This window comes from Notechis scutatus, unplaced genomic scaffold (genome assembly GCF_049901735.1).
Source record: "Notechis scutatus isolate UNSWTSFEM ecotype Mainland unplaced genomic scaffold, rNotScu1.2 NSCUSCF27, whole genome shotgun sequence".
In the NCBI taxonomy this organism is placed as follows: domain Eukaryota; kingdom Metazoa; phylum Chordata; class Lepidosauria; order Squamata; family Elapidae; genus Notechis; species Notechis scutatus.
The window spans coordinates 174,788-198,025 of NW_028263151.1; the positions used below are offsets into that span (position 1 = coordinate 174,788).

General features: G+C 43.0%; 2 protein-coding genes across 2 annotated transcripts in view; both read right to left on the reverse strand.

Moving 5' to 3' along the window:
- Positions 1 to 20,389, reverse strand: part of LOC148128543 (vomeronasal type-2 receptor 26-like) — a 27,526-nt gene extending 7,137 nt beyond the window's left edge. The window contains exon 1 of the mRNA XM_087948852.1: positions 20,284 to 20,389. Within this exon, the coding sequence (XP_087804978.1) occupies positions 20,284 to 20,389 (106 nt within the window). The remainder of the gene's footprint in view (positions 1 to 20,283) is intronic.
- LOC148128544 (vomeronasal type-2 receptor 26-like) lies at positions 8,297 to 9,564 on the reverse strand (the record flags this gene model as incomplete). Its single annotated transcript, XM_087948848.1, has 1 exon — positions 8,297 to 9,564. A coding segment is annotated over one exon (921 nt), but the record flags the coding sequence as incomplete, so codon positions are not given.
- Positions 20,390 to 23,238: the final 2,849 nt, after the last annotated feature.

Consider the following 23,238-nt stretch of genomic DNA (forward strand, 5'->3'; position numbering starts at 1 on the left):
AGAGATTGGATTGCCATTTGTCAGAAATGGGCAGGGGGTTGGACTAGATGGCCTATAAGGAACCTTCCAACTATAATTATCTATTATCTGTTATCTGTATAGCTAGTCTGGTGAAGAGAAGGACTGACATAATAGTGGGGTTCCAGTATTAGAGGGGCTGCCACAAAGAAGAGTGGTTCAATTTATTTTCCAAAGCACCTGAGGGCAGGACAAGAAACAATGGATGGAAACTAATCAAGGAGCAAAGCAACCTGGAATTAAGGAGAAACTTCCTAACAGTGAGAACAATTAACCAGTAGAACAGCTTGCCTTTAGAAGTTATAGGTGCTTCAACACTGGAGGTTTTTAAGAAGAGAATGGACAACCACTTGTCTGAAATGGTATTGGGTTTCCTGGGTTGGACTAGAAGACCTCCAAAGTTCCTTGCAGCTCTATTCTGATTGATTGATTGAATTGGAATCTTGGTGGTTGAACATAGTGGTCATTAAGTGAGACATCCTTTTAATTGCTTTGGTCAATGACTCCAATACTGGCATTCCCGGTTGCAGTTATGAAGTAATTCTGTGTCTTGTTAAGCAGAATGTGGGAATGTTTCATGAGTTGGCAGGGGTGCCTCCGAAGCTTAACACGGGCCATGTATTAACTGCATGGGTGGTGGAGTGAAATGGAACGCTGCAGATTTCCTAGAATGGCTTTGAAGTGTGTGGCACTTGTTGGCAGCAGTTCTGGATTTGGAACTGAAGAAGAGGCCTGGGCGCTTCAAGAGCTTCTGACAGCTGCTACTAGACATAGCAAAGGACCAATCTATGGTGCCTCTGGCAGTCAAAATGGGGCACAGGGGGCCATTTCTGCCAGCAAAGTGCTGCAGGAGGCCATCCAGGCCAAAAACAGGGCATCTGGGGTCCATGTGCAGCTCCCCTTGCCCCATTTTGGCCAGCAAAGTGCTGCAGGAGGCATCTGTCCCATCTCCCCCCAGGCGGCCCAAAGGAGGAGAACTACAATGATGATCCAGTCCTTGAAGAAATCCAGTTTGATGCCCCTGCCATAGATAGATACATAGATAGATGATGATGATGATAGACAGACAGACTTAGAGTACATAACTTTATTAGTTTGAATGCATACTAATCAGCATACATTAAAATGAAATTTTGTTGCATGCAGCTCTCAAAGATTCACCACATCAAATATACACATCAAACATGATAAACAAATAAACAAACAATGTCACAATATATTCCATTTACTCTCACCTGTTCCTTTCTTTCATCTGCCCATTCTTCCTTCATTTATTAATGAAGAACCTTTTTCTACTACACAAATATAGAGTGAAACAATGTATCACATTAAACTGTGTTTGTGTGTGTGTGTGTAAAAGAAGAAACAGACATCCTGCGATCTCCGGAACTTAAAATTACATTTAATACACTTAATAAGCTTTCGTCAGCCTCTGCTGACATCGTCAGAGTATTAAGCTACCATTACAGAGATCTTTGCCTTTATATATCATTAACTCAGGCTGCATCAAACATGGGAGAAAACAACAACAAGACATAAGCCACCTTTGATCAACATGACAGAAGCAAAAACAGAGTTAATTACAGATGGGAGGCAGTTGAGTGGGCTTATTACACGTGCAAGGACTAAATTGATTAATGATATATAAAGGCAAAGATCTCTGTAATAGCAATAGCACTTAGACTTATATACCGCTTTATAGTGCTTTACAGCCCTCTCTAAACGGTTTTCAGAGTCAGCATATTTCCCCCAACAATTTGGGTCCTCATTTTACCCACCTCGGAAGGAGGGAAGGCTGACATTGAGCCTGGTGGGATTTGAACTGCCAAATTGTTTGTTTTCTGAGGTTCTCGCGGGTATTTGTATGTGGATCTTTGGTTATTCGGGTTTTCTCCCGTGTAAGATTGGAAGTATCTAGGCAACGTTTTGATGAAGTCTCATTCATCATCTTCAGGCTTCTGTCTTCAGCTCTGTGCTTCTCAGAGTGATGTGAGCTTGCAACTGCTTCTTCCTTTTAACTGCTAGTGGGGGTGTGACTTGATTGGGTGGGGGATTGTCTGTGTTCTGATTGGGTGGGTGTGTGTTCTCATTGGTTGGGGGTTTGGCTGTGTTCTGATTGGTTGGGGGGTTGGCCATGTTCTGATTGGCTGGAGGTGTGTTCTGTTCAGGTGGCGGCTTGGTTGTGCTCAGGTTGGTCTTAGTTACTGGGGGATTTGAGCTGGTGAGCTGTGATCTTGCTGTTTGGCTTCGAGTTCGTGGTCATGCTGCATCTTCATGGTGGGGGTCAGTTCGCTTCATGTATGGCTCAGAGGGGTTTGAAGTGGGTAGTGATGCAGCTGCAGTACGGCTTCTGACCACAGAGAAGCACAGAGCTGAAGACAGAAGCCTGAAGATGATGAATGAGACTTCATCGAAACGTTGCCTAGATACTTCCAATCTTACGCGGGAGAAAACCCAAATAACCAAAGATCTATCTATCTATCTATCTATCTATCTATCTATCTATCTATCTATCTATCTATCTATCTATCTATCTACCGTATCTATCTATTCTTAAGTTTTGGACATGTTTTCGGGCAAAATCATCTATCGCAAGTATCTATTCTTAAGTTTTACTTACATGTCTGGTATTCAGCTTTGTTCGGGTATTTTTCCACGTCATTATAGTTGTGCTTTTAAAGTTGTAGCAACGTTTCGGCAGAATCTCATGTGCCATCATCAGGCTTCTGTATAGTGTTTGTCTGTGAGTCAGACTTTCACAGCCATTTCTGTTTTAAATTTGGGGCTAGTCTACTGCTGTGCCAGAATGGTTTTTTCTTCATCCTGATTGGTTGGGAGTCTTGGTCTGTGTTTATTGGTCTTGGAGTTTGCTGTGTTCTGCTTGATTGGTGTTTCTAATATCTTCTGTCTGTTTTGTAGCTTTTTTTGTCTTGGTTGGCTTGCAACATTGTGTTTCCTGTATTGGAGGCTTTTAGTGCGGCTCGGCTCCGAGTAAATGGACGGCTATCATTTGTTAGGAAGCTAGGTTTCATCTGGTTGGGGTGTGTTTGAGCTGGAGGTATCTGGGGGAGTCTGTTTGTGCCCAGGTGTTTGCCTGGCTTCTGGTGTGGAGATTTTTTTTCTTTGAGAGTGCAGGTTTCCAGATAATTGACAGTCTGGTGGAGTCATCTCTTCTATTCATGCTTTCAGGTTTTGTTTTTTTCAATCTCTATGGCTTCTCTGATAATTCTGTAGATGGGCTTTTCTATAGTGGCTAGGGATTTGGTGCCATTGAAGTTGATGCTATGACCTGTGGCTTTCCTGTGTTGGACTAGTGGGGAAGTGTGTTCCATCTTTTTTACTGCATTTTTGTGTTCATCTAGGTGGGTACTTATTCTTCTATTGGTCTGTCCAATGTATACAACTTTAAAAGCACAACTATAATGACGTGGGAAAATACCCGAACAAAGCTGAATGCCATACATGTAAGTACCCGCGAAAACTTGAGAAAACATATATACATATACATATACATATACATACACATACACATACAGATACACACACACACACACACACACACACACACACATATATATGGATCTTTGGTTATTCGGGTTTTCTCCCGCGTAAGATTGGAAGTATCTAGGCAACATTTCGATTAAGTCTCATTCATCATCTTCAGGCTTCTGTCTTCAGCTCTGTGCTTCTCAGAGTGATGTGAGCTTGGAGCTGCTTCTTCCTTTTAACTGCTAGTAGGGTTGTGACTTGATTGGGTGGGGGCTTGGCTGTGTTCTGATTGGGTGGGGGTGTGTTCTCATTGGTTGGGGGTTTGGCTGTGTTCTGATTGGTTGGGGGTTGGCCATGTTCTGATTGGCTGGAGGTGTGTTCTGTTCAGGTGGGGGCTTGGTTGTGCTCAGGTTAGTCTTAGTTACTGGGGGATTTGAGCTGGTGAGCTGTGATCTTGCTGTTTGGCTTCGAGTTCGTGGTCGTGCTGCATCTTCATGGTGGGGGTCAGTTCGCTTCATGTATGGCTCAGAGGGGTTTGAAGTGGGTAGTGATGCAGCTGCAGTGCGACTTCTGGTCTGTGGTCGTGTCTCATCTTCTGTGTGGGTGTGAGTCTGCTTTTTACGTGGAAGTGTGGTGGTGGCATCTTGTGTGGCCCTCGTGGGTGTGGGTCTGGTGTCATTCATCATGTTAGGTACTTGTCTGTTCATGAGGGCGGGTTTCCAAATGGCTGGTAAGCGGGAGGTGTCATCTCTTTTATTCATGCTGTGTGGGCGTTTTTCTATCTCTATCCAATGCATACTTCACCTACAACGGACAAAAATACAAACAAATAGAAGGAGCACCCATGGGATCACCCCTCTCACCTGTCATCGCAAACCTCTACATGGAACACTTTGAAACACAAGCTCTAGAAAAATATGATCACAAACCCAAACTCTGGCTCAGATACGTAGATGACACCTTCATAATCTGGCCACACGGGAAAGAAAAACTGAACAACTTCCTCACACACCTCAACAACCTACACCCCAAAATACAATTCACCATGGAAACAGAAGCTAACAATCAACTTCCCTTCCTAGATGTCTTGGTATACAAAAAAACCAATGGCTCCCTAGGACACACCATCTACCAGAAGAAAACGCATACAAACCACTATCTACATGCACTCTCACACCACCACCCAGCACAGATCAATTCCGTAGCTGAGACACTCATCTCCAGAACAAAATGCTTAGCTGATGAACAACACCTAAAAACTGAACTAAACACTCTCACCAATGTACTAACAGCCAATGGATTCCAAAGAAAGAAGATTACCCACCTAATCCAAAAAGAAACCCCATCCAAAGTCCAAGACAGAGAACAAGAGAACGGCATAGCCCTCCTCCTACAGACAAAATCAGCAAGATCCTCCAAAAACACAACATTAAAACAGCATTCTGCACAAACAGAAAAATATCCACCATCCTAAGAATCCCTAAAGACAAAATCGAGTTAGAAAACCAAGGAGTATATGAAATCCCTTGCACCGCCTGCCCCACCACATACATTGGACAAACTAACAGAAGAATAAGTGCATGCGTTGAAGAACATAAGAACTCAATCAAAAAGGAAGAACCGACCTCTTCCTGGTCCAACACCTCAAAGCCACAGGACATGAGATTGACTTTAAAAATACCAGAACTATCGCCAAACCGAACACTTCAACAACAGAATAATCAGAGAAGCCATAGAGATAGAAAAACGCCCACACAGCATGAATAAAAGAGATGACACCTCCCGCTTACCAGCCATTTGGAAACCCGCCCTCATGAACAGACAAGTACCTAACATGATGAATGACACCAGACCCACGAGGGCCACACAAGATGCCACCACCACACTTCCACATAAAAAGCAGACTCACACCCACACAGAAGATGAGACATGACCACAGACCAGAAGTCGCACTGCAGCTGCATCACTACCCACTTCAAACCCCTCTGAGCCATACATGAAGCGAACTGACCCCCACCATGAAGATGCAGCACGACCACGAACTCGAAGCCAAACAGCAAGATCACAGCTCACCAGCTCAAATCCCCAGTAACTAAGACCAACCTGAGCACAACAAAGCCCCCACCTGAACAGAACACACCTCCAGCCAATCAGAACACGGCCAACCCCCAACCAATCAGAACACAGCCAAACCCCTACCAATGAGAACACACCCCCCAATCAGAACACAGCCAAGCCCCCACCCAATCAAGTCACACCCCCACTAGCAGTTAAAGGAAGAAGCAGCTGCAAGCTCACATCACTCTGAGAAGCACAGAACCGAAGACACAAGCCTGAAGATGATGAATGAGACTTCATCGAAACGTTGCCTAGATACTTCCAATCTTACGCGGGAGAAAACCCGAATAACCAAAGATCCACATACAAATACCCGCGAGAACCTCAGAAAACATATATATATATATATTTGTTTACTGAGGTTTTCGCGGGTATTTGTATGTGGATCTTTGGTTATTCGGGTTTTCTCCCGCGTAAAGTTGGAAGTATCTAGGCGACATTTCAATGAAGTTTCATTCATCATCTCCAGGCTTGTGTCTTCGGCTTTGTGCTTCTCGGAGTAATGTGAACTTGCAGCTGCTTCTTCCTTTTAACTGCTAGTGGGGGTGTGACTTGATTGGGTGGGGGCTTGGCTATGTTCTGATTGGGTGTGTGTGTGTTCTCATTGGTTGGAGGTTCCTTGCAAAATTGACAGACCTACTCCAAGACTCCACATACAAACCCATAAACACGGACCCAACCACATATCTGGAAAAAATAACCAAGAAGAAAATCATAACCAGCAACGTGAGCAAAGAGATCCAACAGACGATCATCCCAAGAGAAAAATCTTCCAGATGCCCCAAACTATATGGCCTCCCCAAAATACACAAAGAAGGCATACCTCTCAGACCCATAGTCAGCTCCAGAGGAGCACCACTATAAAACCTAGCCAAATACCTAGCAAAGCAGCTGCAGCCCCATGCTGAAGCAGCAGTTTCACATGTACAAAACTCATACCACCTCTTGGAAATGATCAAAGATCTATGCATGGAACAAAAAGATTTGCTTGTAAGTTTCAATGTGGTTTCACTATTTACTCAAGTCCCGATAAAAGGAACTCTCGAAATCATCAAAAATAAATACCAACCACCCAAACACCTCATGGAACTAACAGAACACTGCTTAACCAACACATATTTCATATACAAAGGACAAAGATACAAGCAAATTGAAGGAGCCCCTATGGGATCACCACTGTCACCCATTATTGTAAACCTGTTCATTGAAGAATTCGAATCCAGAGCCCTAGCCAATGCCACCCACAAACCCAAACTATGGTTAAGATACATCTATGACACATTTGTTATTTGTCCCCATGGAAAAGAAAACCTAAACAATTTCCTAACACACCTAAACAGCACACACCCCAAAATCAAATTCATCATGGAAACAAACAAACAAACAACTACCATTCCTAGATGTACTAATCTACAAAAAAACAGATGGCACACTAGCACACACCATATACCAGAAGAAAACACACACCAACCGCTACTTCAATGCCCAATCCCACCACCACCCAGCACAGATAAACTCTGTGGCCAAAACACTAATTGCCAGAACCAAATGCTTGGCAGACAAGACATACATAAAGACTGAACTATGCACCCTGACTAAAGTACTGACAGCCAATGGCTTCCACAAAAGCAAAATCACTGGCCTGATCCACAAAAACACACTGAGACATAATGGAGACCTAGAAGATGAACAGACCTATAGAACAGCTGTCCTGCCCTATATAAGAGGTACTACAGACAAAATCAGTAAGATACTACACAAGCATTACATCAAGACTGCCTTTAACACAGACAGAAAAATAGCAGCCATCCTAAGAAACCCCAAAGATAAAATTGACCGGGAAAACCAAGGCATATATGAAGTCCCCTGTGCATCATGCCCTGCCACATACATCAGACAAACCAATAAAAGAATAAGTATCCACCTGGATGAACACAAAAATGCAGTAAAAAAGTTGGAACACACTTCCTCACTAGTCCAACACATGAAAGCCACAGGTCATAGTATTGACTTCAATGGCACCAAAACCCAAGCCACTATAAAAAACCCCGGCTACAGAATTATCAGAGAAGCCATAGAGATTGAAAAAAGACCCAAAAGCAGGAATAGAAGAGATGACTCCACCAGATTGTCAATTATCTGGAAGCCTGCACTCACAAACAAAAAAATCTCCACACCACAAGCCAAGCAAACACCTGGGCTCAAACAGAACCCCCCTGATTCCCCCAGCTCAAACACACCCCAACCAGGCACCCAGATGAAACCTAGCTTCCTAATAAATGATAGCCGTCTGTTTACCCAAAGCCAAGCCACACTAAAAGCCTCCAATACAAGAAACACAATATACAGGTTGATGGAGTTGATGTTTGCAACCATCAACCAATCAAGAAATGACAACACAGCCAATCTCCCCATCAGTATATATAGGGAGACGGCAGTTCTGATCATGCTTTACTCGCACAAGCATGAAGCCAAAAACACCAGCCTGAAGATGGCGAGTGGGACCTCATCGAAACATTGCCAAGATACTCTTAATCTTACATGGGAAAAGACCCAAACACGCCAAGACCTGCATACCTGTACCCATGAAAATCTACGAAAACATATATATATGTTGATTGAATGAAAAACTTAATAGGAAACTCAGCAAAGGAGTCTATGGAAACAAACATCCTTAAAACACTAATAATGAACCCAACCCAACATATTTTTAAAGATACTTTTGATTAAAATAAATGAAGTGGATGCTGTCCTTGTAGAAATTAATATCCACATTTTTGATATCAGTGTGCATTTCAAAGTTGATCATTGGATCCTCCCTGGGGACAAAAGGCATTAATGAAAAATAAAAGGGTGGGGAATTGTGGCTGATTAACAGATACTTTGCGATTAGTCACATCATGTGATTTCCAGTGGTTTCATGGAGACGCCCATGTCTTATTTCATGATATTTTAGAAATCAGATCAAATACCAAAATGCCCCCAAATCAAAATAAAAGTTCCAGACCCCAGCATAAATCAGAGATTCTTGTGCCTCATTATCGTTTCTCTGCTATTCAGACTGGGTCTCAGTAGGATAATGTAACATTTGGGGAAAAAAATACAAGCCAAGAGACCAGCCCCAGATGCTAAGATGGAAAAGATCTCCACAACCACCATGGACTTCCCTTTGGTGCTCAGATAAGTGGGGAGGAAGGTGATCCAAACACTGCAAAAGACCAGCATACTGAAAGTAATGAACTTGGCTTCATTAAAGCTGTCAGGCAATTTTCTAGCCAAAAAGGCCACTGTGAAACTGATAAAGGCCAAAAAACCCAGGTAGGCAAGCACAGCGTAAAACATTGAAACTGAACCTTCATTACATTCCAAGATGGTCTCTCCTACCAAGGAGTGGAAGTCCAAATTGGGAAATGGGGGAGAGGTTACTAGCCAGGTGACACAAAGAATTCCTTGGATAAGGGGACAGGCTAAGATAATGGAATTAGTTAGTGGTTTTCCTAAGAGTTTCCTTGTCCTGTTCCCTGGCTTGGTGGCCATGAAGGCCAGAACCACCATGACAGTTTTTGCCAAAACAGAGGAAACTGCAAGGGAAAATAGAATGGCAAAGGAAATTTGTCGGAAGAGACAGGTGATCTTCCTGGGTTGACCAATAAAGAGGAAGGAGCAGAGAAAGCAAAGCAGGAGGGAGACCAGGAGAATATAGGTAAGATTTTGGTTGTTGGCCTTGACGATTGGTGTACCATGATGTTCAAGAAAAATCATCAGGATTGCAAATGTGATCACAAAGAGAGAAAAAGCTAGAGAAGCTAAAGCATATCCCAGAGGTTCTTCATAGGCAAGGAAATGGAGCTTCTTGGCAATACAGTGGTCATTATCCTTGTTTGGATATTGGTCTTCTGGGCAGAGATCACAGTGGGCTGCATCTGGAATCAAAAACCTTTATCTAAGAATTTTGAGGGGCATTTGCCATGGGTAATATCTCTCTCTCAGGGGTTACATGACTATCCTTTTCTTTTGTGGCCAACCCACAATAGTAATGATAAGGTGATGCATTGTGCACTTTATGATGTATCAAAAAGAACTAATCATCCTTCATTCATGATGATCCTGAGATTAGATCAGCCAGAGACAAATATCTATTCAGTTCTAAAAAGCCTGGTTGCTGGGAAGGAAAAGGCCCTGTACAGTCTTTGGGCACTTCCATGCCCATGTATCTTTAAGTCTCAGAGAGATTGCCAACTGTGTTTTCCCCCACTTTATATTGCAATCCTCAACTGACTGATAGATGTGTCAAATAGCTATTCTGCTAATTGTTTATGGAGATTCTCAGTTATCCAGGTCATGGTTGTCCCAAAGGTGCTTTTTCAAAAGGCAACTGGACTTCCTTTATTTTTCTTTGAAGACCTTTTGCTTTCCACCCAAAAAACTTCCTCAATTCTGACAGAATGGTGGAGGATGGAAGGATTTACTGTATATTCCTTACAGCCATTTGGTGGTTAGCACACTTTCTGAAAGTCATTGAGGCCACTTTGAGGTTCATCTGTGCCCTCAGGATCACCTGAATAGTGCAAATGGGTGTGGAAGCTTCTTAGAAAGGACCATGTTGTAAACAGGAGGTAGGCGGTGTCGTATCCTCTTAGATAGAAACCTCAACATTGAAATTTACAGAAAACCCACACAGAGAAATCAGTATTTACATTTTGATTCGCACCACCCACTGGAGCACAAATTAGAGTGATCAGAACTTCACCACCGGGCTGAAGGTTTGCCTACTAGCAAAGAGAGAAAACAAAAAGAACTAAAACACATCAAGGAAGCTCTCAGAACTTGTGGCTATCCCAACTGGGCTTTCATCAAATAATAAAAAAGACCCAGCAGGAGCTTCTCATAACAGATAACGAAGAGAACAATAAGTGAAGCAACATTGTCATTCCATACGTTACAGGACTATCTGAAAACTCAGGAGGATTTTCTGCCAACACAATATACATGCATACTTTAAACCCAAGAATCTGCACTGTATATCGGGCATTAATACAATTGAGCGAGTCCAGAAGTATTTCACAAGAAGAGTACTACACTCCTCTGCTTGCAACAGAATACCCTACACCACCAGGCTTGAAATTTTGGGTTTGGACAACCTAGAACTATGCCACCCATGGCTGGACTTAAGCGTACTACACAAAACTATCTGCTACAATGTCCTACCAGTCAATGACTACTTCAGCTTCAACCACAACAATACAAGAGCACACAACAGATATAAACTCAATGTAAACCGCTCCAAACTTGATTAAAGAAAGTATGACTTCAGCAACAGAGTGGTCAATGCATGGAATGCACTACTTTACATCCTCTAATTCCCACTCTTTTAACCTTAAAATATCTGCTATTGACCTCACCCCATTCCTAAGAAGTCTGTAAGGGGCATGCATAAGTTATTACTTATTACAGACCAATCTCCTCATGCTGCGTCACCTGAAAGTCATGGAATCAATTATTAACCAATCCATTATCCTCCACTTAGAGACAAACAACCTTCTCTCCAATAAACAATTTGGTTTCAGAAAAATACTATCCTGTAATCTGCAACTCTTACACTGCAAAAACATATGGACTACACAACTCGATCATGGCAAAACAATAGAATGCAATCTACATAGACTTCTGTAAAGCCTTTGATTCAGTGGTACATGACAAACTACTCCTAAAACTAAAATCTGATGATATCTCTGGACAACTGCAAAACTGTATAGAAGCATTCCTGTCAAACAGACTGTTGTGAACTAAAGAACTATAATTAATTTGCCTAGCAGGATCGTAATCCTGCACGTCCTATTGGCCCATATAATGGCAAGTTACGATTGGTTAATTCCGAGCAATCTGACTGGCTGTTGGCGGGCCGCGCCAAGATTCAAACGCTATAACAATATCCATTGGTTATCCGGATAGCAGCTTACGCTATAAAAGAGTGACTGCTAGCCGGGTTTTTTTTTGTCTCTGTTATGCTTGTGAATAAAGAGCTGAAGTTCACGGTTTACAGTCTGGTCTCCGTTCATTAAACCCATGCCTCATACTTAACACTGGCGACAAAGGTGGGATACGGAGACAATAGAGCTGACTAAACCCTACAGAGCACCAACCGAAGCACGTGGCTGAGAGCGCATCTACATCGGCAGGATGTCAGGTGGCGCTATACCACCCGCTCCTTTTGACCCGGAAAAGGAAGACTGGGAGTCGTATATGGATCAGTTTCAAATGTTTCTAGAAACCAACAATTTGAAAGACGCAACAGCCGGAAAGAAGCGGGCGGTGTTCTTGACCCATTGTGGACCCGCCGTTTTTAGCATGGCGAAGGCGCTCGCGAAACCAGCTGAGGTGACAGCAATGGATTGGGACAACCTCGAGCCTATCCTACAGGCTCACTATGCCCCCGCCATACCAACGTTGGTCCGGAGACATGAATTTTATCAACGGGATCAGCGGAAGGGTGAAAGTATTGCAGACTTCATCGCTGACCTGAGAAACCTGGGAGGCTTCTGTGGCTTTTCAGACCTAGAAGAAGCTATGCGAGACCGCATAGTTCTGGGATTAGATGACCACACAGTACAGAGCAAGATCATGGCAAAGGAGGACATCGATCTTGCAGATGCCATTGCTGATGCTACTGCAGCAGAGGCAACCAAGAAGTCGGCCGCTCGAATGCGCCGCACCAACGCACCGCTCCATCAATTCGCCCGTGAAGCCTCGCCTCAACTAGAAAGGCACTCAGCAACAGCGCACCATGAGGACCTCGAGTCCCAATCCGAGAGTGAGGAAGAAGAGGTTACAGACTTCGGGCTGAACGAGATCAACAAACTCAAAAACTTCAGCACCCATGTGTGGGTTGCGGGGGAAACCACCCGCGATCCAGTTGCAAATTCCTCGACGCAATCTGCCGTTCCTGTGGGAAGAGAGGCCACATCGCACGGGTCTGCAGAAGTAAGAGGGAATTCAACACAAATAGAAAGGAGAACAACCTCCGCCAAACCACAGGGAACCTCCCTGCAAATTGGGATCGTTTGTATAACCAATGGAGCAACCATGCCTACGGCAGCAAAACATCTGCTCTTCCAGCACGCCAAGAAGAGACACACCAGACTATTATTATCGGCCACGCTTTGTCATTAGACAAACAAAAGATCCGAGTGGAAGTGGCGATCGAGAACAAACCTTGCCTGATGGAAGTCGACTCCGGATCGTCTCTCTCAATGGTTTCCTGGAAGACCCTTAAACAACTGATCCCTGCCATCCATTGGCAAGACCTCAGAACACAGAAAATCATCCTCAGAGATTACCAGGGGAACACAATCCCAGTCGTCGGAATGAGTCAAGTCAAAGTATCTTTTAAAGATCGTGCCATGTCACTCCCATTAACTGTCATCGATGGTGACCGGCCCAGCTTACTAGGCCTACAATGGTTCGCCCCACTCGGGATCGAGGTGGCCGGCATTCACCAGGCCGGAAGCAACGATTGGGAAGAGAACATCATCCAGGAATTCCACGATGTGTTTTCGGACAACTTAGGCAAGTACAAGGGGACCCCTATATCATTTAGCCTCAATCCAGAAGTAGCCCCTATCCGCCTTAAGCCTCATCAGGTTCCGTTCGCCCTTAAACCCAAGATTGACGAGCAACTTGATAAGTTAATAGCCCAAGGGGTGTTGGAGCCTATTGACCACGCCCGTTGGGAAACCCCAATCGTAACCCCCATCAAACCGGATGGGTCGATCAGAATTTGTGGGGACTACCGCACCACTCTGAACCACGCACTCCAACAGAGCGCTTATCCAGTGCCGGTAGTTCAACATCTTCTCCACTCCTTGGGCAGCGGGAAGATCTTCGCAAAGTTAAACTTAGTGCAAGTGTATCAACAACTACCCGTTGATGCGGAAACCACAGAGGCACAGACTATCGTTACACACCGAGGTGCCTTTAAATGCAACAGACTCCAGTTCGGAGTGAGTGTAGCCCCCAGGATATTTCAGAGTCTAATGGAGAGACTTCTACAGGGAATAAAAGGGGTTGTACCATACTTCGATGACATGTTAATTGCTGCCCCAAATAGAGAAGAGCTTGAAAGGCATCTCAGATCGTTTTTACACAGATTTAAGGACGCTGGTCTCAAGGTTAAAAAAAATAAATGTCAACTATGCACTGAAAGGGTAGAGTTTCTCGGATACCTCCTCGATAAAAACGGTATCCACCTTACCGAAAACAAACTCAGGGCAATCAAGAACGCCCCAAGACCTAAAAATAAGACTGATCTCCAGGCTTTCCTGGGACTTATTAACTTTTACAACATCTTCTTGTCCCAGAAGGCAACCGTAGCTGAGCCCCTACATAGACTTCTCGACAAGAAAGACACCTGGGTCTGGGGACATCGAGAACAACACTCTTTTCAAAAAGTGAAAGACTTATTAACATCTGATGCTGTTCTAATGCAGTACAACGAGACTTTAATTATTACGTGCGACGCATCACCATTTGGGGTTGGAGCCATTTTGAGCCACGTGTTACCAAACAGGAATGAGGCTCCTGTTGCTTACTTTTCCCGCACGTTAGCAAAGGCTGAATGAAACTATAGCCAACTTGACAAAGAGGCTCTTGCTATTGTATCGGCCGTGAAGCGATTCCACGAATATGTGTACGGGCGGCCCTTTACTCTAATTACAAACCACAAGCCTTTACTTGGCATTTTAGCAGGTGATAAACCAACCCCATATATATTATTAACTAGAATGACTCGTTGGTCAGAATTCCTAGCAGCCTACAACTACGTACTGCAGCATCGCCCGGGGAAAGGCATTCCCCACGCTGACGCTTTGAGCCGTTCTCCACTTCCGGAAACCGTCAGCGACCCAGCTCCTCTCACCATGTTGCAAATTGAAACCCTCAATTCGCCGCCACTAACGGCAAGAGATATCGCTGCCAGCACAAAACGAGACTCTATCCTCACAAAAGTTCTCAGTTGGGTCGAACGCGGGTGGCCAGTCGAAGAAACCCCCGCCATTTTTGCGCCATTCAAGAACCAGCAAACGGAACTATTCTCCCAGAAGGGCTGCATTCTATGGGGAGATAGAGTCGTCGTGCCAGAGAGACTACAGCGACTCGTGTTGCAAACCCTGCACGAAGGACATCCGGGCATCGTCCGCATGAAGGCCCTCGCCGAAGCTACGCGTGGTGGCCAGGCATCGATAAACAAATTGAAGCCTGGGTTACCACGTGTAAAAACTGCCAAGAAGTCAGCAACGCCCCACCGAGAGCAATTCCCACCGAATGGGAAACTCCTCGAGGCCCGTGGTCCCGCATCCACATTGATTTCGCGGGACCCACGAAAGGACACACTTTTCTCCTAACCATGGATGCTTACTCCAAATGGCTCGAAATCCACAAGATGAAAAGCACAACTACTGACTCTGTTATTAAAAAACTAGATAGATTATTTGCAACACACGGTTTCCCGGATGTTCTAGTTTCTGACAACGGACCCCAGTTTACTGCCCTTACCTTCAACAATACTTGGCGGACCGGGCATCCGCCATGCCTTAACTTTGCCGGCTCACCCTGCGGCAAACGGTAGGGCAGAACGGATGGTTCAATTCCTTAAAAAGACGCTCCAAAAAATGGATCCGGGGGACATCGATGTGAGATTGAACAAAATACTCTTACTACAACACATTACCCCCACAGTGTCACCAACAAGACCCCAGCCGAACTTTTAATGGGGCGGAAGCTTCGCTCCCACCTCGACCGACTACACCCATCTTACTCGCCAGAGAAATCTTGTGGATCCAGCGGAACGTATCGCCAATTCAAGGTAGGCAACTTGGTCTATGCAAAAACCTTTCCGGCAAACCGTTGTGGGTCCCAGCCACTGTACTTTACCTCACTGGCCCTAGATCTTACCGCCTTAAGACGACAGACGGCAAGATATGGAAACGCCATATTGATCAACTCCGATCTCGCTTACAACCAAATATCCGCGACCCCTCTGACTTCCAAACTCAAGGGAGAGGGAATACCGAGGGGGACGAAGGCCATATAGATGACAATGTAATTGAGGACAGACGGCCGCTAAACCAAGTACTCGCGCCACCTGAAGAAGGTCCGGTATCGGGGGCATCCTCCCCACAGAGGAACACTGTAGTAGAGGCGTGCCCGCCCGATCCAGGAATGGACTTAAGGGACCCTGATAGTGCCGAAAACAGCACCGCGGAATCAACCCCGGGCGAAGACGAGCCTTGCGTTCCACCGGAACCGAACTTTAAACAAAAACCGGTGGAACAGCGAAAATCAAATAGGCAGGTAAAACGACCTGCTACCTGCGTGATTACGTCACCACGGCCGTCAAACGAAACCCAAGGGGGAGGGGTGTTGTGAACTAAAGAACTATAATTAATAAAGATTCATTTGCCTAGCAGGATCGTAATCCTGCACGTCCTATTGGCCCATATAATGGCAAGTTACGATTGGTCATTCCGAGCAATCTGACTGGCTGTTGGTTATCCGGATAGCAGCTTACGCTATAAAAGAGTGACTGCTAGCCGGGGGGGGGTTTGACTCTGTTATGCTTGTGAATAAAGAGCTGAAGTTCACAGTTTACAGTCTGGTTTCCGTTCACTAAACCCATGCCTCATACTTAACACAGACAATAAATGGTCAAAATTGGGAGTGTCCTATCAAATTCTGTACCTGTAATAGTGGTGTCCCCCAAGGCAGTGTTCTAGGACCAACCCTCTTCATACTCTACATAAATGACCTCTGTGATCATATTAAGAGCAACTGTGTTCTCTTCGCTGATGATTTAAAGCTGTTCAATACCACAGACAATACTGCTACCCTTCAAAAAGATCTTGACTGTGCATCAGAATGGTCAAACAAATGGCAACTTCAAATCTCAACAAATATATGCTCTGTCTTACATATTGGCAAAAAAAAATCAGAAAATAAAATACAAGCTAAATAGTCAAGACCTTGTTGATGATCCAAGCTCTGTAAAGGACCTTGGAATACTCATCTCTAATGATCTAAGTGCAAGAGCCCACTGTAACTACATAGCCAAAAAGGCATTAAGAGTTGTTAACCTAATCCTACGTAGCTTTTTCTCTGGTAATATCACACTATTAACTAGAGCATACAATACATTTGCTAGACCAATACTCGAATACAGCTCATCAGTCTGGAACCTACATTATGTATCTGATATTAGCACAGTTGAGAAAGTCCAGAAATATTTCACAAGAAGAGTTCTCCACTCCTCTACTCATTGTAGAATAACTTTTGCCACCAGACTTGAAATTCTAGACTTAGAAAACCTAGAATTATGCCATCTTTGGTCTGATCTAAGTATGGTATATAAAATCATACGTTACAATGACTTACCTGTCAATGAATACTTCAGCTTCAACCATAACAACACAAGAGCACACAATAGATACAAACTCAAGGTTAACTGCACCAAACTTGATTGCAGGACATACAACTTCAGCAATAGAGTGGTCAATGCCTGGAATACTCTACTACCTGACTCTGTGGTTTCTTCCCCAAACCCCAAAAACTTTAACCTTAGACTGTCTACTACTGACCTCACCCCTTTCCTAAGAGGTCTGTAGGGGGCGTGCATAAGTGTGCCAGCATGCCTACCATCCCTGTCCTATTGTTTCTTTTATTTTTCTTATATGTATCCATTTCATGTATTCATAACTATGTATATACTTATACCTATTATCTTGTAAGTGATTGACATCAAAATAAATAAAAATAAATAAAAATAAGTGCACAATCGTGCCTACTGTCCCTGTCCTATTGTCCCATTTATTCATACCTATTTCCTGTATTCATACTCATGTTTATTCTTATACCTATTATCTTGTGATTGACAAATCAAATAAATAAAAATACGCTCAGGCAGAAGTTTGTCCACCCCAAGGACACAAACTGAGCAATTTGATATATGCAGTACAATGCAGTGACACATGTGTAGACCTGTCCATTGGAGAAACAAAACAACCACTTCACAAATACATGGAGAACACATCTTTCAGGGCAAGATTCAGCAGTCCATCTGCATTTGAAAGACAAAGGCCACTCTTTTGAAGATAGCAAAGTCCACATTTTCAACAGAGAGGACTGCTGGTTTGAAAGAAGGCTCAAAAGGCCATCTACTGCCAGGATCCCAACACTTAACTCCATTTAAATCATGAGTCTCTAGCCAAACTCCAAAAGATTTATTGGGAGTTAGAAGATGCGGCATTGCCTGGGTGTAGCCAACTCCAAGAAACATAATTCATTGTCACCCTTGACCCTGGTTTTCCCCCACTCCCTGGGTGTATCATAATTCATGTTCTCCAATGGGACACATCCGTAGTCAAGAGTCATCAATCATACTCTCCAGTTAGAATTTTGCACGGCAGAAACCTCAGTCACCTAGAAATTATTTTTGAAAACATTCATGGAATGCAAGCTGCCCACTGCTTCCCCCTCCCTTTCTGTTGGCAACTCTAAAAGACCACAGAAGTATTTTATGAGTTGACATCTACATTAACATTGAACAGCCCTCTCTCAAAAGAGATGTTTACAGCACAGTCCTTTCAGCAGTTCCAAAAAGGTTCCACACCTATTTGCACTGTTCAACTGATCCTGAGGGTACAGATAAACCTTCAAGTGGCCTTAATGACTCTCAGAAAGAGTGCTAATGATCAGATGAGTTGCAAGGAATATAAATCTTTACATCCTCCTCCGTTCATTCAGAACTGAAGAAGCTTCATCAGTTGGATGAAAAGCAAAACATCTTCAGGGAAAAACAAAGAAAATTCAGTTGCCTTTTGAAAAAGCACCATTGGAATAGCTATCCTGCTATTTTCTATGTCTATATATTATTATTGGTGTGTGCTGTGAAGGTCACAAAAAAGAAGAGGTGATAAAAATGAGCACTGCATCTTTCTTTTCCTGATCAGAAGTGATTTACAGGAAATTTATTCCAAAAGGGGAAAAGGAAACAAAGATCCAGATCCAAAATAGCACTATTGGCTTTGTACTTCCAATCTACTTATCTAGACGTGTTATGGTTCAACGGCATCCTGTGCAGATGGACAGTGGAATTGGATAGTGGGGAAGAATGGGGACCAGTCTGGGAGTCTGGGGAGGACTCGAACGAGGATCCTGCAGCCGATGCAGAGATGGGGCCAGGATCATCTGGGAGTTGTGTGCTGACCCCGGAGCCTCCAGAGTCTGGCAGCAGCAAGGCAGAGGAAGAAGGGGGGCCTGTTCCCAGTACACGTGTGTGCAGAGCTGCTAGAAGGCAAGAGCAGCTAAGACAAATAGGGGCAATTTGGGAGTAAGGCTTGGAGGTGATTGCCCCTCCCCTAAGGTATAAAGGAAGTGCAAAGATAGAGAAACCTTTGCAGAAAGCAAAGTCGTTTGCTCTGTTTGGATTAAACCTTGCAGCTCTGTGTGGACTTTATACTTCAGTTGGTTTTTTTACAGTTAATTTGGCACTTTAGTTGTTGGCAGTATTTCAAAGGAGATAAAGGTGGGTGCTTATCTCAAGGGACTACTTGGGATTCATTACAGGCTGGGAATGAACATAATTCCCAGCGTTGAAATAAAACAAGAGTTGTTTGGACTAAGCATGTGCTTAATTACTGTCTCAGGAAGCCTTGGTCAGAACAAGACTTTTTTTTTGGGGGCTTGCATGAAAGAGTTAGCAAACATGGATAGCCAAATCTTCTTTATCCCTCAACAGGTCTATCAATTGCCTGGGACTGACAATACTGAGAGAAGAAGTGCACCCCAAATAAAAAAATTAAAGCTTGAACTTCATATCCCATTCCTTCAGAAAAACAATGTTGCTTGGTTTTCCTTAGGAGATGTGATAGTAGGAATGAAAAAGCTAACAAGGGGCCCCATAAATTTTGCCCTGAAAGTACCCTACCATCAGAGGATAATTAGGATGGCAGAAAAACAATTACTACAACCTGCCTTCATTCGAGGACCTGTATACTGCACGAGTCAAAAAGGGCTGTGAAAATATTTACAGACCCCTCATATCCTGGACATAAACTGTTTCAACTCCTTCCCTCAAAATGATACTATAGAGCACTGTACCACAGAACAACTAGACACAAAGACAGTTTTTCCCTGAAAGCCATCACTCTGCTAAACAAATAATTCCCTCAACACTGTTCAACTGTTTACAAAGTGTACACTACTGTTACTGTTAATCTTCTCATCCTTCCTGTCACCCACCCCCTCCCACTTGTGACTGTATGACTGTAACTTTGTTGCTTGTATCCTTATGATTTATATTGACTGTTTCCTAGTATGATTTGATTGTTTATTGTACCCTATGACTATCATTAAGTGTTGTACCTTATGATTCTTGACTCTCAACGAATATATCTTTTCTTTTATGAATACTGAGAGCATTTGCACCAAGACAAATTCCTTGGCCAATAAGGAATTCTATTCTATCCTATCCTATCTTATCCTATCCTATCCTATCCGATTCTATACCCTACATTAAATTGCTGAGAAACTGGAAGGGTGGCCTATGGAGGCAGGGCACTTTAATGGCTTCCTGAATCTTGGAAGAACTATATTACAAAGGTACTGTACCTGTCTGATTAGAAATGGTCCCTTCTGGACAAGGGGCACATTGGTAGCAGCAAATCTGCTTGCCCTCTGGAATGCTCCTCCTCTCTCCTGCATGACACCTCTTCATGCCACACCTGGCAAAGGGCACCTTCTAAAAGAGAAAAGAGAAATGCTTGAGATGACCTAAGCAACAAATAACCTTCATGTACTCATTTTCACATTTGTTTTTCCATCTTCAGAATGTCTTTAAAATAAATGGCCCATGGAACAGCTCCTGGGGGATTCCTGCCAATGCACAATGGATGCTAAAGTTTGGAACTGGCATCCTGGCTTGCCAAGGAAGTCTTGAGCCATTGAGCTACAGCTTTTCTAAAACAAAGAATTACGACAGTCCTGCTGAACAGGAAAGGTCCAAGGAAATCGCTGTTCCCTACTCTAACGGCATCTTAAGTTCCCTGAAGTTCTGGTCCAATCGCAACCCTTCATAGACTCAAACATGTTGCATACAAAGCTTTTCAACAAATGGCTGCCATGTTTTCTGTTTAAATAGATGTGTTTTCCAGAATGAAAGAAGTTCTGCATCTGCAGGAGAGAATGTATCTTTCACCGAATTTACATTTCCTTCCAGCTTGCCTTTGTGACCCAGATGATTGCATCTGCATTAATGGTGAAATCTTGGCTTGGGGGAACCCCAAGATCTATTTGCCCAACTTTTGTGGAGCTAAAAGATTGATTGGGAAGGAAAACCCAGTTGAGTAGATCATAACGAGCAGATTCCAGTCCATTTTCTGAGAAGGAGACTTCATCTCCAGCACTGTTGTTGAATTGGACCTTCCTCAAATAGGAAAGAATCTGAAAAAAAGAGAGAAAGGGACCTTCAGAAATTGGAGTACTTGGCTGAAAGCCACAAATGAGACACCATGACTTCTATCATTCTGTGATGGCCATTGTCTTAGGAGATGGATCTAAGTCTGAGAACCTAGAGGTTCTTCCCTAGGTAGAGATCAGGAGTAACATTAAATACTTAGGTACTTCCCCATGCTACAAAGATTTCTATTTATCATGACAAACAAATGAGGTCACACACAAGGCTAAACCAAAGAAATCTTAACAAAGACTTAAAATAACTTTATTGTTACTTTAAAAGTACGCTAATCGTCATATATTAAAATGAAATTTTGTTGCATTCATCTATCAAAGGGTCATCACCTCCAATATACATTACATAAACATTACAAAAGTACAAATAAATAGATTTTCCGGTTTGTCGGCTTTGCGAGCGGTAGGGATTCGCGAAGCTGCGCGATCCCTGCCGCGCTAGCCGCTTTTGGGGCTCCGATCTGAAAGGGTGCGGAGCAAGGCTGCCCTGCAGGGGCAGCTGAAGGTAGGGGGGATCCGGAAAAGGGTTTGGGGGTGTTGCAGACCCCCTCCCTGGCCGGCAGAACCTCCTTTTACCAAGACGGTTTAGCGGCGGTCCGTAATGGCCGCCACAAAGAAGCCAGCAGCTGGGCAAGTATGCGCAGGAGGAAGAGGAGAAAGTTTTTAAAAGTGAAAGTCTTCTTGGTCGATCCAGGACTCTGAGATATATTTAATTTAATTCCTGGAAGTGATGGCTTTTTGGATGATTCTTTCCACAAGAGAAAGTAAGCGGCAATTCTGAGGTGCTGAAAGGAAAGTTTACTCTCCCCCCTGACGGAATTATCAAACGGATATTGAGAAACCTGTTTTTTTTTTTCAGGTAAAACTAGCTTTATGGGATAAGTCGGAAGGGAGAGGACAAAAAATATATTTATCTGGTTGGATTTTGTTGGAGGAGATGCCTTAAGGATTTGGAGACAGAAATAAAATTTTAATAAGGCTTTAAAACACAGATTTGGATTTTCTTTTTTCCTTTGTCTGATACTACCCCTGGAAGAGAAAGTGGAAATTTTGGCTTGGCTTGGATTGATTGAGGATTGTGGACTTTGGGATTGTTTTACTTTTCTTTTGGAATATTTTGGTTGGAGTAAGAAGAAAGAGGGAAAAAAGACAAGAAAAGATTTATAATGGCTTTCTCCCTTGAGGAACTGAGGGATGAATATGAGCAAATAAAAGCAGCCTGTAAAGATGGTATGGAAAAAGCTTTTCTATTTTTAGAAATGGTGCTGGTTAACTATGAACAGACAATGCGACAGATGGAACAACAGCAAGAAAAAGACGAAGACACCATCTTTAATGAATCCCAAAATTTATCTAAGGAAGAAGGAAGGAAGAAAGCGAGGAAAATGAAGGACTTAAGATTTAAAAAAAACATTTAAGAAAGAGAAAAATATGATGCAAAATAAATACAATGATAGCAAACAAGAGAAAAAGGGAATACAACAGAGAAGGGATGCCAGCAAGACAGAGGTTAGAAGAAGGGGGGGTAGGAAGATCTGGTGGGGGAAGAAAGAAAGGGGGAAAGGCGGAGAAAAGCCACAAAGTTTTAAAATTGGATGGGAAAAGAGGAATCTTTTCCAGGGATAAAGGGTAAAGCATAAATTTTCTTAAAAAAGATTTTGCAAGGTACATAAGACGGTATTGTAATATTTGTATTAGAAATAGAAAATTAGAATGGCTTAAGAGTTAATAAGAAATTAAAATGTTGAAATGTTTAATAATGATTGATTTTTAAAATGTAATAAAAAATTGAAGGGAAAGGCAATGAGAATGCTATAAGATTTATTATTTAGATTTATTATTTAACTACGTATTTAGGAAGATACTATGTATTTAAACATTTCCGATTTATTACTCTGTTTTTATTGTTATTAAAAGTAAAAATTAATAGATAGAATGTACCAAGCAGAATCAGATTGGATATTAGGTGTCATTTTAAATGTTAATCTAATATTTAGGGAGAGGATAGAAAGGCATCATACTCTGATTAGAGATTTCAGGAGAAATTCTTTTTTTTTTTTTCATTATAAGGAATGAGATAGAGGGATAATAAAGGAT